Here is a 20,075-nt window from a genome sequence, read left to right on the forward strand (position 1 = left end):
TCCCTGGACTGACTGGGGGAAGCCAGCACCACGCTGCCTGTCAGCCCGCTTTGACAGCAAGAACGCTGCCGGAGTTCTCTCGGAGAAAGACAGCAGAGCTGACGGCAGCAAAGCAGCGATTCAGCCAACAGCAATGAGCCCTGGCCTCTAAGAAATCCCCAAAACGTGTCCCAACAGCGCGCACAGGCTGAGCCTGGGCTAGGCACAGCCCGGGCGCACGCTCCCGGCTCTGCGGCTGCCCGGGGCTGGGCTCACCGGGCACCCGCACCTCGGCCACGCTGCGCAGACATCCCCGAGACGCCAGCGACTGTACGGCCAGTCCCTCAGAAAGATCTCTACGCTCCCGTTTTGCTTCATTCAACAGGATCGGAACCACCTAGAAGTGAGGAGGGTTCACCTGAACTAGCTGTCTCCAGAACAAACTTGGTAGAGGCGTTGCTGTCAGCAGTGTCATACACCGCCCGGATTTAGGTCGAGGCATCAGGCTCTGGCCCTCCTCAGCATCACTGCCAAAACCCCTCTCGAAGGCATAATTTCTTCTGTTCTCATCTCCTTTACGCATGATGCTAGACCTAGGAATGATTAGCTCTTTGTTAGCTTAATGGTCAAGGCAGCATCTCCTGAAGCCAACAGAAAGTCAGAATTCAACTATCAAAACCCATTTAATCTTCTCATCCAAAATATTCTATACCTTTAGAATGCATGGCCAAAAAAAAAAATCGTCTTACCCTTTTTTCCCATTTTAAAAACCAAAGAAATTTAAGAATAACTATAACCACCTAGAAAAAGAAGGGGAAAAAATTAAAAGCTTTAGTTGACTCCAAACCAATCAATCATTTGCTTTTCTAATCAAAGCAAAACCCCATCTTTGCATCATGCTGCCCATACACTGAGATTTTTCTTCTGCATCTTGACATTGCCCTTCTGCATCTTGACATTGCCCTTCTGCATAGATGCTTGCACTAGGAAAGAGTAACTGGTATTGAATATTTCCAAATAACTGTATGGCAAGTGTTGCCATTTAAAAAGAAAGGATTTTATCCACAACACTGGACATTTTGCAGAGCCCCATGATTAGGTAACTCCTTAGCGCCCACTCCAGCCCTAGGAAGCTACACACAGCTCGTCTCAAAGTTCCACAGCGAAGAAATATGGAGAACTGGAAAGAAGCTATTGCAGCACTGCGGATCACGCGTTATTGCAGCACTGCGGATCACGCGTTATTGCAGCACTGCGGATCACGCGCGTCAATTCATCGGTAATTCCACCCCACGGGATTGCCCCACCACGTAAACACGACACAAACAGAAGAGTTTAAACCTCTACTCGCCTCCCTTGAATTGGTGCTGTATCTCCCCCTGGATCTCAAAGAGCAGCTTACAGCCACGAACATCTATACGCAAAACACAGGAGACACAGTTCACATAAGGAAAACCGCAGCAGAAACGGGGGAAGCGAAATCTCCTTTCCACAAGGGATTACTCAGGCTTCCCCTGCAGGTTGCCTAAAGCCACTGGGAGGTAGTCAAGCTACCTCAAATTGACTTCATCCGCCTACGTGGCCCGGCACAATGCTATATTGAGTTGGCAACTCAAGTCCTGCACGAGGAGCAGCGCTGCCAGCACGACGCTCGGTCTCTCGGGGAGCAGAGCGGCACGGCGCAGCCTTCCCTCCGCCGGGACGGAGCACGCGGGGCTGCCCCAACGGCAGCGACCGGGGAAAACCGCCTTGGTGGAGATGGAGTTCAGTTCCATGAAGTGTAGGAAAGCGAGCAAAGCAGTGAAAAATAACAGAAAGCAAAGATGGAGGAAGACAATTAAAAAAGGAAGGGAAGAGCATGGCGAAAGAGAGCGGGACCAATAAGCCGTATTGGACAGAGACAACTTTGAACACTGATTAAAAAATTACTAACCTCTAAGCACAAGTAGAAGCAAGAACACTGAATTCAAGTGGAAACTGTTCAGCTTAATCTGTTCTTAAAGGTAATCTGCAAATTAAGATCAGGCTAATTGACCTCATTTGCTTCTGAGAACCAAAGTGAGTCTTTGAGAGAAATGAGAAGCAGGAACTGGCATGAGAAAAAGGAAGATAAAAAACTAGTTCATTTGAATGAGACCAGAAAAAAGACTGAGGCAAAAGCCCTTTGCACATAGGCCAGCAGACCCAAAGGGCAACGAAAATCTTGCATATCAACATTTTGAGGGATCTCTACATCTTCTTACCTGTTGGCTCACTAGGAGATTTCCAAGGCCACAAGTGACAACTCAGAACCACAGCCAACTGGGAAGCATGTTGGCACATTAACCATTTGCAAACACAAAACCCATGTATTTCTGAATCCACACTTCTGAAAACCTGTCCCCTAAGATGGAGATTTTGTAAGAGCAAATCAGTTATCAGTTAGATGCCTGTATGTTACCACCTTGCAATGATTTTACAGCTGCCATTTATGGTTTCAGAACAGTTCATTTTTTATGATTACCCTGAAAAAGAGACATGAAAAGAATAAAAGCAAACAATCTTTTTCCTTCACATATAGTCTGCTTCTGTAGAAGTGCAGCCCACTATTCCAATGCCACTTGTTCCAGAAGTCCTCCCCCATGTATTTACCATTTTTAAATTTTGAAACCAACATTTCCCAGTTCGCTAGCTCCCACCTGACAGAGAATTATTCCCTCACTTCCTAACATATAACTAAGGAAAAACAAAAGATGAGCTCAACTTGCCATCAAGCAACATACCCGCTAGCTTCGCATTCCTTTTTCAGGTAGAAAATGACACACCTGGATTTAAGTCCTATTCCCCTCTCCTCTACCTTTGCTATACAGCCTTTCATAGAGGAAGAAAGCAAACCGGCATAACATATTTGCATGGAGCAGACAACTTGAGGAAGTTAAGAAAAATCACCTGCATCTTACTGAGCTCCTCCTTCTTCCTACAGCTGCCGACTTACTGCTAGAGCAAAAGATAACTTCTCTAAATACATAACATATTTGGCGTAGGGCGCTGCGGGAAATCAAGGTAGAGATAAGCAATGCCTGAAAAGACCTTAATTTCTTTAGCCACCAATTGGTTTTTGCAGGAGACCGTTAACTGGAAAAAAAATCCTCTAAGAGACTAAAAGGCACAGACTGGGAAAGAAAACACAGAGGTAAGAAAATGATAAGAAAAGAATTAGGGGGAGCCTCCAGCAGATTGCAGGGGGCATCACACTAGCAACCTGCAACCTGAGAAAAGATGGAGGGGAGTTTCCAAAGCTACAGAATCAAGGCAGCCTGAGATAGTGAGAAGTACCAAATATCCCACCAGAGACAAGAGAAAAAAGTAGATGAAACTTTGGGGAAAGCAAAGGGACATTGGTGGAAAGCAAGAATAAAACAGAGAAGGAGAGCTTATCAAAAGAATGAAAATCAATGTGAGACCACATGAAATTAATTGAAATTCATCTAGAAAGTAAAACAGTTATGATTTCCCCTAAGGGATTAATATTTCTGGTTTCTCTTGATACAAGTTCACATGCAAAGACTATTTATTATTGTTGCCTAAAAATTCCAGCAAAGTAAAGTACAAGTATTCTCAAGTCTAAAGCAACCATGGGAAATTTCTCTTCCTGACAACTAAAATCAACCAAATCGGTACGTTTCAAATATCATAACATGACGAAAAAGAACAGCATGAAGTGGCTCAGGTATTTTCTTTCCATCACTTTTATTCTACCATCAAAGCCATGTAAAATGACTGAAAAACATTCTCTGAAAAACAACCCATTTAAGAAATTTTTGGGGCCCCATAGGGATTCCCAGCAACTCAGAGCTGTTTGTGGAATGCAGCCGCCCTGGGAGGCTTCATCTCTTTGCCAAGCAGGAGCAAAGGGATCCCATCAGATACTAGTTGTCCGTAGACGATTTTACCTGCAATAAGGTCAATCAGAAAATGACCTCCCGAGAGAAGTATTGTGCCATTAACTTGAGTGGATCTGCATGTTATCATGCATTAGAGTGGAAAATTTCCACAAACTTAAAAACTTAGGGCTTAAAGTCCACTTAGAGCCCTGTAAACTGATTAAGTTCTTGATTAATGAAGAGAGAGGAATGATTTTGAAGGCCTCTAAGGTACGAATCACTCCCCTGCAGCTGAGAAAGAGAGCAGCCCAGAGTTACAGCAAACACTAGGAGCCCAACTGGAACATACTGCTTTGAAAAAGGCAATTAATAGACCTTGACTACAAGGTCAGCCACCCTCCTGGTTCCTCCCGTCATACAGGCTCCCCTCCCAAACCTTCCCCAACCACGTGGGCAGCCCAGAAGTCAGCGATGGTCCACCTAAGAGCGACATTTTTATGAAGCAAACCATTGGTAAGGTCAGGGCCATGGAGACTTCCAGACACAGGCTCTTATTTCACATGACTTAGTCTTATAATTTTATGTCTGTGCAGTAAGTGTTATTTTAGGCCCGAGCGAGCTTCTTCTTAAGTTAATGGATATGCACATACCATGATCAAAAAGCATGCCTCCTGTTATTATCACATGTAGTTATGCAAAGCATGAACTCAGACCAAGTTAAGCATGGCACCAGGGGGAAAAAAAAAAAAATTAAATTAATGGTAAAGACTACGTGGAGTGGGCAGAAGAGATCGTGAAGAGCAAGGATGAGGATGGAACAGGAAACTCTAGGTGGAATTCCCCCAGCCCTGGTGAATGCCGAGGTGTGCAGATGAAACTCCTCTTGATCATGCTTTGCAGAGACAGGTAAGGTACTTCTTCCATTCCTGAGCAGCCCAGGATGGACCCAGTTACTTAAAGGGTGTCTTCCTTTATCCTCTTCCACAGATATTTGGGCAAGATAAAACTGGTGGCACTCCAGCACTCACAAAATAAAATGAGAGAGAAGTGTCCCAGAGAAGAAATGGAGCAGGAGGAAAAGTTAGGTGACATTACGACCCACAAACAGAGGAGGACAGATGAATTAATATCTTCATTCCTCCTCAGTGCAGGGCAAGATATGTCTAAAAAGACTCCCATTCGGTTATCAAAGTTTTCCTCTTCTGAACTGTCACAGACATGTTCTGTGCCTCACCGAGCTCTCCTAATAAACACACACCTCTCACCAGAATAAGGATAAATTATCTCAGTAATGTTTCTGGCTTGGTGTAATATGCTAATCTATAATAATAACAGAAATGTACATATCACTATCATCTTCAAAGCACTGCACAAATACTAACTAACTAATCAATGAACACCGCACTGGGGGAGTGCTAACATGGGATTAATACGTTCATAGGTACGTAGGCAGCTAATATTTGCAGTCAGTGTTTAATTTATGTGCCCGATTTCACCTCCCAAGAAAGGTTGCTCCCTTAAGGCAGGTCATCCGTCTGCCTGCAAGGGAAGGGTGAGAACCGGGAAGCAGCGGCTGACTCGGTGCCAGACCCCGCCTGACAGTGGAAAAAGCCGCTTCAGAAAAGCCTGGAATGATCCCAAAACCTCCCCACCTCCCGAGCCAAGCTAAGAGAGAGAGAGAAAACTTTACAACTTTAGGCGGGATAACACCGGAGGTGGCTGACATTTCAAGGAATAGCATACTAAATTGGAAAAGTAAACCTTGGGACACAAAGCAGGTCTGAGGCAACTCTGCGACGGTGGTGCTTAAAATGTATTTTGGACTAGAGTGTCTTGCAAGCACCCAGAGGAAGAGTAGAGACCGGTAGGAGGGCACACAAGCGTTCCCCTCCCAAGCTATCCACCGCCCCGCACGTTCAGGCTGTTAGAGCCGAGGAAATCCATTACCCCTGCCACCACCTCCGCCAACGTGCCAGATTTGTTATTGTTTTGCGAACCTGATAACCTGATAGATCCTGAAAGACAACAGATGCAGGCATTGCAGCACTGCATCTCTACGAATAAACAGCTCTTGTTATTGCATCCCTGTGAGCACGTCTACAGCCTGAGGTGGATGATCCACAAGTGGCCAAAGTCTTAAACCACAATGAGACCACGTTAATAAGCCTCTAGATTGACAACATGCACAGAAAAATCAAGATCTTCTTTGTAAACTCATTAGCTAACAGCTTTACAGTTCAGCTTTCTCCAACCTGCCAGCCACAACCTGCCCACCCATTTCTGAGGTCCAGACAGATCACTCCACTGCCACGCAGCTGTTCTGTAACGGCAAGGTAACCGCATGGGATTACGAGCTAGCTGTAAAATCTTAAGGCGGTGAAAGCTCCCGCAGACTTAACTACCACAAAAAAAGCTCCAGCTTCTGTTCTAAATTGATCTCCTATATAACATCCCCATTAGCAGAGTTTAACCATCAACACACTGTACAGTTTAATTTGGTCTAAAGATAAGCTAAAGAAGTTAGGTGGGATGGCCATCACCAGGAAGGATACGCTGTTACCCTTTGGAAAAAACCAATACAACTGTACAGACCCAGGCATCTTGGTATAACAATGTCTCCCGAATCGCCGCCTTTTCCAGGCGGAGGTGCTCTGTGTTGTATGTGCTGGGAAGAAAGGGGAACTCTTTGGTCGTCATATTTCCAAGCTTTCCTTCCTCCAGCCCAGGAGGACAACTGCTTGCTAAGGGAACCTACGCGCTCAACAACACAACTTTCCTGCTTCAGAAAGGGGGTAGCCTTTAATCAGCTTTGACCCACACCTCTGAGAAGAGAAATTTCATTGCAAATAGCAAAGGCTTTTCCATGGCCTCCCTTGCTTCTGCAGAAAAAGCAACGCCCTAGCAGTATGGAAACGCTCAAAAGCTGAGAGCTGCTACACTCTGTTACAGCCCAGCTTGATTTTCACCTCTGAAGAAGCTACCGTCCCAATCAATCACATGAGTTCACAACAGTGTGATGAAGTAAAAATAATTATTTTTGAAAAAAAAATGAATATTTTGACAATGTGTCAGAATTTGGTTTTGCTAATGCAGCTGCTCCATGGCAAACACATCTAGGAACGGGTGAAAAAATGGCTGCTATTTTTCCATTACTTGTGTTAGGAGGTTTACACTTGTAAATTTAGGTGGCAGAAGCTGGGTTTGTTCATCAGTGAGCTTTAAAAGTACAGCTGTTGACGCTCCTCTCCTTATTTTGGTCTCTCTGGTTTTGCTAACAGAATTCCCAGCGAGTGAGTGTAAACACCAGCTTCTCCTAACGGAGATGTTATATATTCATAAACAAATGGATAGATTTGTAACCACCTAGGCAGCACACAGAGCAGCGAGAGCTATGGAAATTCTTTCGGTCTGAGACTTCAGGTGCGCACAGTCCATACATCTTTCCACCGCAGCACAGGCAAGGTGGCAGTGAGAAACCCGCTGCTTAGCCAGGACGCATGGGAAACGGCAGAAAGGCAAAGCAGGATGAAAGATTTGTCAGACCCGTGAGCGTAAATAAGCACTGCTGTAAAGAAGTAACAGCCCCTACGCAAGTGCTGTTTTTACATTAAATGCTAAATACACCTCCTTGTAAAATGGCATGTAACTATCAATATCCCTGGCAACGTAGATCATATAAATACTTAGAAACAGAGGCCAGGCCTCACTGAAAACTCTCCGAATGTCTTTGGGTTAAGAAATATTGCAGCCCTTTGTGCTGCAAGGTTAGACTGCATTTAACACTCTGGGATATCACATATCAAAGAGAGCTTCTTCCTTTAAAGAGCCGAGTGCCTTTCTTCGAAAGCTACCAGAACTTCTTTCCATCTTTTTTTGGCAGTCTCGCATCACCAAAAGTTATCATATGCAGACATTAGGCAACAGAGATAACACTCCATAACTCTCCATCTACTGGATCGGGTCCTGGATAACAAGACCTGCTGCAACTGGTCCAAAGAGGGCTGGAGCTCTCAGAAGCTCCACTCTCGGGCTACGACTACAGCTGATTCAACAAATTCAAACCCAACTCCTTTTAGCAGAGCATCAATTATTTGATAACAAAAGTCAACATATCTCAGCCACCCCTTATCTGCAGCTAAGTCTTTAACTACGCTCATACGTAAGGCTACAGCTTATTCATTGACTCGCCAGGTTTCACACGCTACAGAAGAGCTTCCTCCAGAGGCTCCGGCGATACAGCGCCGTGCTCCGGCATCCCACGCTGCATTCCCACGTACCAGGCGCTCCCCGGACCTCTCCATCAGGAGCCCCCCCGCAGGAGGGCAGCCACGGCACGACCCCGACACTGCCAAGGGGGTTTTTCTTCCCAGGACGTGATCAAGGGATGCTCAAGGGAGTCCTCGGGGAAGGCACGTCCTCCTCGCCGCAGCCTCACGGCACGACCTCTCTGCTAGCCACGAGATAAGGAGCCCACGGCACGAAGCCTCGCTCCTTAGATAAGGAAGCCAGTTCGGAAGGGGCCGTACCCACCAGCGTCCGCCCTGGAGAAGCCGTCCGTATGGTCCGCGGAGCTCGGCATCCCTCTGAGCCTTCCCAGCCGGTCAGCATTTGCGCTGACACCTTCAGCATCGCCTCCCCGACTGCTCGCTCAGCTCCCTCCCTCTCCTGCCTGCCGAGGGTTTAGCATCTCTCTTTGATGTTAGGCTCAGCCTCGGACAGGGCAGCCTGCATGGAGCCAGCCAGGAGACGTCTCTCCCAGTTGATGCTGTTAGGTTCGCTGCTATGGAGCTGGGCCCTACAGCCTGCACATACTCTGACTGCTTTTGCTTTTTTTTTTTTTTTTTTGGTTGGTTTTGTTTTGAATACAACAACCTTTTTACCCTTCAATTTAAATCTGCGCATTTAGGGATGCATTAACACTAAACTACAGCATGGAAGCTCAGTCACGCCTAAAATTTTACACATCTCTCCAGAGGAATCACGTGAACTTGTTAACTCAGTAAAATCAGTACAAACTAAATCAGATTTTCCTTCTACCTTATAAAATGCAGTGGTGCCTCAGGTGACCTCGTGCACCTACCTCACAGAAAAATAAGTGCTAACATATCTTCAAAACCTTAGAGAAAAAAGCCATCCTATCATAACGAGGAAAATCTGAGCCAGGTCAGCTTCCCTTTCAAAGACACAGAATCTTGCCCACTAAATTTTTTTTTTTTATGGACCATTTTGCATATGTAGCCTCCTATCATTAACAGCAGAGCACTTGTTTTCATCGGAGAATCACAGAGAACCATTTGCTAGAAAACACAGACTCATTCTGTTCACTTTCCCAAATGACAGTTTTCTGTCTTTAAAAATGCTGAAGATGAAGACAGGAGTGCTGCTTTTTGACAATAAAATACTATCATCAATTGCATAAACTGGCTTCAGTTCAACTCCTTTGGTCTATAATTCCATCAGTATGAAGGCAGAAAAATCTTTGGTTTAAAGCTACTCTCAAAACACTTCATAGTAGCTCTTTCTAGCCATTTAGCAAGAATTCATTTTCAAGAAAACTGCAAATAACTTCCTGTCATTTTTGATCTGGGGCACACAAAAAAAAGTAAAAAGAGAGAAAAAGTGCTATTCCTTTATGTTTCGTAGGGCAAAAATGCATGTGTAATATCTATGCCTGAAAGGCTTTTAACTAGCACTAGGTTAGGTTACTAAATTAAACTGGATAAGGTCTCTCTGAATATCCTCATATACGTCTGTCTTAACCTTCCTAAATTGTTTTACTTATGCCAGTGATGACCAATCAGTCTGACAAACTGCAAATAACTTCCTTTTGCTTTCAGATTATACCAACACTTCTTCAGGTGAGAAACTTCGGCATATCTAAAGAAAGGTCTGAAGTGGTTGGCTAAATGAGACACTGAAATACTCCAGACACTCTGTACATCTCAAAGTTTAGTCGTTCACACCATTTACACACGTGTGCTGCCTTCCTACAGCTGCCACCAGCGTTCGCACACCCTAGCCGAGTGCCCAAGAATCAGAAGCCCAAGAATTGTATCAAAAAGCAACAGCATTCCCAGTTACAGAAAAAAAAAAATCAAATTAATACCTGCACGTTCTCCCATGCCAGGGCATAATCCACAGTATTAAGTGGGAGGCTTATCTGAAACATAGTTAAATACAGCTGAGGGGAGATACCATTACCTTCAAAGGTATGGGAGGTTCGCATACTGTGTTTGTAATCACTCCCTGACCATCACATTATCTCAACAAATTTTTGCCTGTTTCAAAACAACATAAGCATAAAAATGTTAGCATTTTCTGCTACATACAGCTGTTCGTGTCACTGGTGCCCTTATCTGTTTCCTAGGAAATCAAGTATCTTCCTTTCACCTACACACTAACAGTTCAGCGACACTGAAAGATTTCCATTTTGTGTGACTTGAAGAGCAGAAACAACGCACATCGATCAAGTACAAGAGGTTCTGCTGGTGTCCCTCTACTAACGCAGTGCTATTTGGTAGTCACGGGATGCTGGGCGAGGGCAGTCAGATGCAGTGGAAGGGACGAGAGCCAGCCTGGAAGAATTCCAGACAGAACCGAAGAAAAATAACTTCAAGTAGATGAATCAATGAACTTGACAGGAAAACGAGAAGGGAGATGGGCAGCAGTCGGCATAGCACAGAGAATCAAGAGTGGAACACGCTTCTTAAGATGGGAGAGATGAAAGGAGGTTTGTATCACTGAGGGAAAGATGGCGAGATGTAAAGGAGAACTTGCAGAGCGGTGACCCTGAGGGAGCCTGAAGGGGTGAGCGTAAAAGAGATTTGGAGATGGGGTTGTGTCACCGGGGCAAGTCAATGAGTTGGAGAAAGAAAAATGATGAGCCATCTCAACGTCTGGGGAAGGATGCAGGAGGAGAGGGTTGTAGGAGGAAGAGAAGAACAGACAGGACGCTATGGGGAGGAAGACATTCATGTCACAGGTTTCAAACACTTCAAATTTCTCTTGGAATAAAAACTGGTCACTAACACACAAATATCTAAAGAGAGAGCTTTCTGTCAGTCTTCCCTTTACTTTGAATACTTCAGTTACCTCTCTCGTCTCGCACAAATCCACAAAATGGCTTACTGAATGGCAAGAAGGTAGTAACTAGTCCTCTACTGAGTTTAAAAATGCATAAAATTGGTAGCAAATGTTTATTACTTTCTCATCCGTGCAAAAAAATGTGCATGCTTCATGCACTGCTTCTCAGCAACTCAAGAGCAGTGAACTTATTCCAGTTAAATACCTCAGTGTCATTCACTTGAAAACCGGTTCTTAGTTCAGTCATAATTTTTAGTAAGTGCACAGTGTAAAATTGTCATGAATTGTATCGAAGGTAATTTTTTTTTTTTTTTAACTGCGAAATGAAACACAGGATTCAAACCTAGGAGCCCTGGTTATGAGTTGTTAATGCTCAAAATATTAGCAAGGACATCTGTAACAAATTTTACACCTAAAGTGCTAGGTAAACATATTCAGTTCATGAAAACAGGGCTTTAACACTGGCGTAAAAATTGTAAAACCTTATATTTAAGATTCCGTAATTATTCATATTTAGGTTTCATTTTATAAAGATGCTTAATGGTTTCATATCTACTCTTTAATTAAAATCAGTAACCTTAACTCAGCATTAATGAATTCTGATCTAACGTAGAGAGCCCAAGGGGGAGGCAAAGTGCTATATAAGTGACCCTTTGCAGCCTAAGACTTCCAGTGACATTTCAAAAAACAGAGAGTATTAGCCAAACTGTCTTCCCCTAAAATCCATCTGTAAAATGCCCCCAAATTTCTCTAGTAAAACTGAAACCACTATTAAATTTAAATATGTAACCTTAAATTGGTGAATGAAAGCTCAGGTTAAGACAGCTTTTTGATCTTAAAGTGAGTGTCCGTATACTCTGGGATGTGATGTGTGGTTTCTGCTCTGGTATCGTTCCTCCCAGACGTTAGCAGCCAGCTGGGTCCTAAAAAATTACAAGGGTTGAATTCTCTCCCTGGGCAGCAGTTACTGGAGCACATCTATGCCAGGGCTGGTTCTGCAACACTGCTGCGGGGAGGGCCAGCAGAATTCCCCTCCTGCCACAAGTTTGCATCATCTTTCATTTGCTCTATAATACATCGTCATTCCTACATTAAAAAATAACTCCACGGTAACCAAAGAGAGTTTAAACAATTTTGAAAAAAATTAATCACGGTGGGGAGGAAGGGAAAGAATGGGAAGAAAGGAAGCTACGAGATGAAGAAGGCTCAGCCCAGTGATATCCACATCTAACAAAATTTTTTCAGGCAGAACAAGGAATGCATTTATCCCTTGAAAAGTATACTTTTGAGAGATGCTTGAATCCTTGCTTTCTGGTATGTAAATAATTTCTTTTCTGCTGTCTCCATAAAGATCATGCAGTCTCGCAAATGTGGCTGAGCTGGGCAAATGAAGGGCCATTTCTCAGCCGAACTCATAAATTACTTATTGTTTTAATATACTGGAAAATTGGCAGGAAGCGGGGGAAGGTACGTCAGTTACACAAGACTTTATACCATCATTTATCCTTGCCTTCCATTAAAAAAACGTTAGTTGCTGTAGCAACTGTCAAACCACACTCTGGTTCCTCTTCCTCCAAGATACAGAACTTATCCAAAACACTCACATATAACACAGTCCTCTCCCATCCAGAGGACAGGTTTCTGGCACTTTTGTGTTGTTTAAAAAGAAAGAGGCTCTCCAAGGAGCTGATGAATCCTTCGCAGGGCTTTTGCTGCAAGGTACGCTTCTGTAGAGACAATTACCTGAAATCGTTAAAATTCCTTCCTCCCCCCCCCCCCCCCAACTCTGCCTTTTTTTTTTCTTTTCCCTCTTCCTTTTTCCACCTTCTTTCTCTGCATTATGAAGAAGGTTACTCCATGCAGCTTATTTCATCACAACATCTTCCAGCATTAAGCAAAATGCCTACACGTCCGTCAGGTGTCACTCCCTCTCTCATTCCTTCCCTCATGGGAAAGGCACACGCAATGGGGACAACATCACGTAACCCGCGTTGCAACATCTCTAGGTCGGGAAAGGCAAAGTCAAAGACAGGTCTCCTACCCAACACCTAAAGAGACAACCCCTCTCATCCACAACCACCACTTCGGTCATTCCTAGGGGATCCCTGCTCTGTCACCAAGGAGAACAAGCCTTCTCTCAACTGGCTGAAATTCTCCTCCACTGGACAGATTTGAATAGGCTAAAACAAAACAAATAAACAAACAAAAAAGAGAGGAAACCATTAGCATAACAAGAGCCCTTGAGAAAGCTGTCAGAAATGACAGATCGTACACTACTGAAGAAAATCTCATGAGAAAGTGAAAACATGTCCCTCCCCTTCATGCAGCATGCCAATATAAATGATAAGCAAAGATTCCTGGGAAGCTCTTACAAGTTCAAGGACACTGCCCAGGGCAGGATTGTTTGTACAGTAAAAGAGAGGTCCTACCCACCTTCTTACCTCTCTCAATCCCCAGCAGCTCCATTCTATTTCTAACCAGAATTTTAGGCTTAAAATACTTTCATGCCTCAATGTTTTTGGTTTTAGAAACTACTAACACAAACAAATCTGTTCTCATACCTAATGGTATGTTTATTCTTAATTGCTGCCGAGGAAAGAGAGCATCGCAGTATTGCACAGACCGTATTCAGGAATATATACAAATTCCACCCTTCCAAAGCCATTTCAGAATTAGATATACTTAGCTTTTCCTACCATAGTACTTCTATCATAATTTTCCTGTGAAGTGTCTTGTAAACTGGGGGATTAATGGTTCCACATAAAATACTTTTTGGTTCTTCTAGAAAGGTCCCACCTACCCAGTCACTTCACCTTACGCAGTGCCATAAGCATCACCTTTGTTCCTTTCTACCAACCCACTTGTTTCTTTGACAGGGCAAAAATGAACCGAAAATGTACAATGAACTTGCCCTGCCTACAGCAGCAGAAAGCACTTGGGCAACTACGGGAGGAGGGGTTAGCGTGTGTGTCCATACAAAATTAATTGCAAAGTAATATACACAAGCATACCCTGAAACCAGCTTTCTGTGAGCGTTTACAGTAGAAACAGCTGCATACTGGCCCAGCTACACAGCATAAACAAGGTCACTTCACTCCTGGGAGCGGTGACACACAGCCACCGGTTTGCACTGCAAGCACTGAACGGATCCGTTCCCCCAGCGGACAGCCATCCCTCCCTGCAATTAAAGCGAGGAGCGCTGACGGCTGGCCCTGCTCATGCCCAGCTCTGCCCACCAAGAACAGTAGCTGAAAGTAGGTCTTGGTGGCTGATCTTCCCATCAAAAATCCCAGACCCGCTCACGTTTTTTTGCTGCACTTAAGAGATTGTCGGACTGTACCCATACCCTAGTTGTTCTTCTGGTCTCTCTTTCGCATCTTGTGTCTCAGCAGACACTCTAAGCAGCTTTGGTTTCCTCTGCTCGGTCTCCCTTTCACACTTCTACTGATACTGCTTCTCTTTCACCACATCCCTATTTCCAGGGTACCCTGTAATTTATCCGGACTCATGCACTTGCATGACAAGGCCTCAGGCTGCTATGCTAACAAACACTCCTGAAGGAGATGCAAGATACCATTTGCTTTTCACCACCACTTTGCATCCGTGGATCTTCTGCACAGAGTGAAGAAACACACCACAGCCAGCAGCTCGAGGCCACCTTGTGACATTTTGAGTGCCAGACTTAGGGCCGAAACCAAGAACTGCAGAGCTATAAACGAGGGCTGCTGTAATTTGCATGAAGGTTCCCAAACCAGAACTGTGAGATTTACATCCGAAAATGGTGCGACAGAGTAGGGCCTCATCGGCTACAGGTTACTTAACTATAAAGCAAAGCAAAGCAAGCAATTCCATCCCGTTAATTCACCAGCTAAGATCAGTTGGGAATCTCACCAGGGATCTTCATCCTAAACATGAAAAACATCCACGCTGTTACAAAGCCATATGCAGGCATGCTTTCACAGATGTGGGGGGACTGGATCGAGAAGTTACTGCCCCTAGAAATTCATCACCACTTCACAGCTGGTAAATCATAGTTGAGCTAGCTGTGATTTAACAGCTATGCTTCGTTCTTCAGTTGATTCAAGTCACCTCATCGATCTACATTAAAAGAGAAGTGGAAGCATTCACACTACTCATTACGGTGTATTGCCTGCAACAGCCATGAAGTATAGGTCATACAGCTGGAGGCAGATATTAAACTGCTCCAGCAGAACGTACAAACACACACCTTCTCTGCTACAATGACATATGGGCTGACACCACCTGGCTCCTTTCTGCCTTTGTATTCGCCTTCCATCTCCGTTTGTCTGTGACTCATCTTGCATATGTTTGGGAGAAAGGACTTTCAGAATGCTGCTCACTGACTACTTGCACATATATTCAAGTTTCAGCTCTGGGAGAAGCTTACGTGCGCTGTACGCTCACAAGAGACACAACCACAAAATGCAAATTATGCGTGCTACATAGACAGAGGCAGTTCATCATAATTTGCCTAAAACCAAGGATTACAGGAAGATGTGTTCTCCTTGCCACAGCCATACAAAATGGGAAACGTCTTTGCTCATCAGTGTTCAGCACTTTCTGCTGATTACTAAGGCTCTACCTCAAGAGTGGGATATTCTATAGGATATGGGCATTTGAGTGTTACTTAAGCCGCCCTGAGTGACAATTCTTGCAGTGGTTGATAGCTCTAGCTCATGCCTAGACAGCATTTGGGACTCCGGCCCATTGTAAAAACCAACCAACCAAACAAAATAACAACAACAACAAAACCCCAAACCAACGCCCCCCAAAAAAACAAACACTAAAACACCCCACAAAAAGTGAAACATAGCTAGTATTACAGCCACTTTAACTGTTTTTATTATTCCTATAAGAAATTGTGCAGATTACACAAACCTCTTCAAATATAGTATTTTAAACATGACAGCCAGCTGACAGCACCAGCCATTAAGAGGCATCTTAATATACCCTTAAATACTTCCTCTATTATCTACAGCTTTCTGTTTCATGTTACACTGAGCTGTCACCCATTTTTGCTGCTCCAGTAGTATTTTCTGTTGTAAGATTATCTTACTTTCAGTACCACACCTATTTAATCTGAATTCTTTTGTTTTAGAATAATAATGTACAAGTAGCTCTGCTTCATCAAATACTAGAGTATTTCACTAAAAGTTATTGTAAAGGGACACATAGCCAAGCCAAGTTTTACCCACATATAAACAAGGTGACACTTCAAAAACAGAAATTATAAGATGTGGAAGAGGAACCACCTAACTTGGCTACAGAGGTAGATTTTAAAATACTTCTCTTTGATACTTTTAAAACTTCCCATTTTTCATTTGAGATATTACCTCAGTCTGCCTGTAAATAACGAAGTGAACCTGTTCTTCAGAACAAATATTTGATAACATTTTCTTCTGAGTTCTGCTTTAGCTACAAACCAAAGAAGACCTCTTATCCCCCATATCCCACTCCTAGAGCTGATTACTAGAAACTCAGCTCCCTTCAGATGAAGAAAAACAGGGTCTAAGGGAGAGAGAAAGAAGTTCATTCTCATTTCCTGAGACAGGAAGTTTGGTCTGATAGAAGGAGGAAAAAAAAACCACCCTCAAATGTCTCAGTCTGGTAGCTTGGCTACTTCTGAATATGTACCAGGACACAGCAAGTTCCTCCTCCCCAAAAAAAGCATGATGAGTCATACACTATAGCACAAGCCTTTAGGTTATTCTTTTGGGGTTTTTTTTGGTTTGTTTGTTTGTTAAGGTTTCTAACCAAAACTTTTTACAGCATTAAAGAGGAGTGAACAGCTTCAGGACAGGGCAAGGAAACATAAGAAAGCTTAAACCAGGACGGATTTTCCCACGTGACCACCTGTGATGGTACCAAAAAAGCAAAGAAAATCAATTTCTTGAGAAATATGGATATTTTTTTTTTCTTTCATCCTTTGGATTCTCATTCTCTCCATTTATATGAGGAGCTACTGTTCTTTAAAGGTGATGCACTGTAATTGCACAAATAGCTTCTACTCCATCTCCTTCAGAGGCAGTCGGGGGAGGGGTGGGCGACAAAACCACAAAAAAACAAACCACCCACCCCTTACCAGCTTAAGAATTTTTATAGTAAAGAACACAGTTGCAATCAAAAGAAAGCATTTTTGCAGTTGCAAGCAGAGTAGCATGCATGTGAAGTCTGACAGACATCCTCTTGCAGACATCAACTGCCATTAGAATATAGAAGTGTTTATCAGGAACTTCCAGAATTAAAAAAATAAAATAAAAACCTGTATTTCAAAAAAGTGCAGTATAATCACATTTTAATAATAAAGTCAACATTATGATGGAGGAAACCACTATGAGACTGCAAGATCTTGAATATTTATTGAAGAACTAAAGAACAGTAATGGTGAATTAAGTCAATTCTTTCTCTTTAGAGGAAGGAATCCAGCTCTGAGCTATGGTTAGGACGTAACTATAATATCAATTCCCAAATATCAGTCTTAATCAACAGAGAATTTCCCCAGTCAAATTTAATTTGGTACTGTGAGAAGACAGAAGGCTGACTATAGCTTCTGTTACACGATGACATTTATGTATGGATCTGCCCACGTTTGTAATACCGCATGGAAGAGCAGGGAAGGTCAAGCTGCAACAGCCGGGATCCAGCCTGCCCAAACGTTTGCCTGGATTACTTGTCCTGTTTTTTTTAAAGCTGCTCTGTCTTCTGGAGGGCCCACAGTCCCTTATTGGCCACAGGGCTGGTGGGAACACCTTTTACATGACGAAGTGCCAACTCCTTCCCCACTGAGTCCGTAGCGCACACCTGCACAGGTAAGTGCGTGGAATGCCCGCTCACAAAATAGGGGCTGCCTCAGCACCCACCCCATCCTAAACTAGGCACGTTCCCATCCCACGACCAAGATGGTGGTGTCCCCCACCAAATCGCTGGGTATTTACCCATGGAGAAATGCCTACGCTTTGTTACTGTGACGGAAACACTGCTGGTCATGCAATGGAAGGCTCCGTCACAAGCCCTGGAAAAGACAAAAGATCAGCACAACTGAGTTGCAGAACGTGAATCTGGTGGCAAATAGGTTGATAGTTTGGAGGAGAAAGGGCAGAGAGAGGACAGTAGGCTTGGAATAGAAGGAGGAGATACAGTCTTGGAGACATTTCTGAACTAGGTTGGACTCACAATTGAAACTAAAGGAATAATACAGCTTAAAAAAAAAAAAAAAATCCCTCACTATCTTTTACAGATCTTAGCTATCAGAATGTTACTGAGTAATTAACACTGTTACCTGCTTATCTGACTGCAGAATTTAACCAATGCAGAAAATATCCAGGTGAGCAACATGGGCAATTAGAAATGAACAACTGACAAGCAATCTTGAGATATTCAAGGATGATCAGCATTTGTTAAACATGAAAGGAGAAAGGAAGATGGAACAGTACCATCACTATACTAACATGTAATTAATATCAAGCTGTGATGTCACTTGTGATGTCAGGATGTGGACTGCTGTTCGTGCACATGCTCAAAAAAATGTAACATATTCTGAGCTTTGTTCTGGGAAGAAATCCTCCAGAGTTCAGAGAGGAAATGACTTTATCAAATGCCCTTAACTAAGCATGATTCCAGCAGTCTTAAATTCACTGTGAATCTAGATACGATACGTAGTTAAGTCCTGCCTTTTCTTAAAAATGAACCTCAGAAGCAATATATTGTAAATAAAATTCAACAAAAATTTACCAATCAGATGCACGAACATTGCTCTATCTTGCCAACACGCACACACACACACACAAGCACCAGAGCATCAGAAAAATAGCTGCTTGTGAGAAGTGAGCAACAAGCTTATTTCCAGAAATAACATTATTTTGAAAACTTGGCCAAAACTGCTATTTCAGTTGCTTGTCTGTAACCAAGTCACCCCGAATGGGCATTGGATTAACTCACAGTTAACGTGATCTGTACAAAAGTAAGGTTTTGTTAAACTATGTCTGCATATACATATATATAGCATGTTATACAAAATACATCTGTAAATGTTTAAAGGGGTAATATTTTTCCAGTTATTCCCTTCCCCTTTGGACTCTTAGCTGCTGTTAGTACCTACTGCTCTTCACGTTTCAATTGCTACTGAAGTTATAGTTACTATCTGAATTACTGTCATGGATCAGGTCATTACAAGTGGGTTGTCCAAACACTAACAATAATAGTAGTAGTAGTAATAATAACAGTCTCTGCTGCAAGGAATAAAATTTTAGAGCATTTTTCACATCTGGCTGGAGACATGCCATGAGTTTCCATGCAAGACTCACTCATCTCAGAAGCCACGAAGCAGGCAAGTTCTGAGGCACACTAGCCTAGCATTACGCTTGAGCTAAATTTCCTGCCTAAACATGACCAATTCTATCAGACAGAGCTATCGGCAGAGACAGCGGAGCAGAGTCTGGTCTGCCTGCAAACACCCTGCCAGAGCAGGAACAAGAAGAGCAGCAGCTGGGGACAGCTGAGCAGAGGGGACAGCAGAAGAAAAGAGTGAGGCTCTACCAGCCAACGTGACAGGCAAAGCTTGGGGGAAAAGCGAGAAGGTGTTGTATTTATCATGTCCCCAGCCAACGCCATCTACCACTGTTTCCCTGTTCTGTTCAGAACTGCATGATTACTGTCATTTTAGTTAGATTTTCCATGCTAGCACAAATCAACTCCAAGAGGTTTCTGAGTACCCGGAAAGCAGCAATCCACAGTGACTTCCAACCCCAGTTAGCTTTGATGAAGCAACCCCATTTAATGAAAAGCTATGATGGTCTCAGCTGACAACAGGGTCACATTTGTGAGAAGGGTTCTCTCTTTTACTGTATCAGATTGTCTAAAAAGCTATTGCATTTCATAACCAACCTTTCACAGTGCTGAATGTCTGAACACATATATACTCTCACATAACAAATCCAGGACACTCCAAAATTCTTCTCTGGGGGGAGAAGGGAAAAAAAAAAAAAAAAAAAGGGGAAAAAAAAAAAAAAAGGAAAAGTCAACAGTAGGGAAAAACAAGAGTTTGGGTGGCAACAGGAAAGAGCAGCCAAGAGGGAAACAGTGAGAAGCACAGCAGCATCCTTCCAGCCACGTTTCAGAGCCAGCGGGCAG

General features: G+C 43.4%; 1 protein-coding gene across 10 annotated transcripts in view; it reads right to left on the minus strand.

The window, feature by feature from the left end:
* The window catches only part of ARHGAP6 (Rho GTPase activating protein 6), a 339,162-nt gene that overhangs the window by 101,170 nt on the left and 217,917 nt on the right, over positions 1-20,075 (minus strand). Inside the window, exon 1 of one of the 10 annotated variants that reach the window (XM_049834642.1) lies at positions 8,120-8,277. The exons of the other annotated variants lie outside the window; for them this stretch is intronic. Within the exon in view, the coding sequence (XP_049690599.1) occupies positions 8,120-8,143 (24 nt within the window). The 5' untranslated portion in view covers positions 8,144-8,277. Of the gene's footprint in view, positions 1-8,119; positions 8,278-20,075 lie in introns of those variants that run through there. 10 annotated transcript variants of the gene reach the window in all.

This window comes from Accipiter gentilis, chromosome 31 (assembly GCF_929443795.1).
Source record: "Accipiter gentilis chromosome 31, bAccGen1.1, whole genome shotgun sequence".
Lineage (NCBI taxonomy): Eukaryota > Metazoa > Chordata > Aves > Accipitriformes > Accipitridae > Astur > Astur gentilis.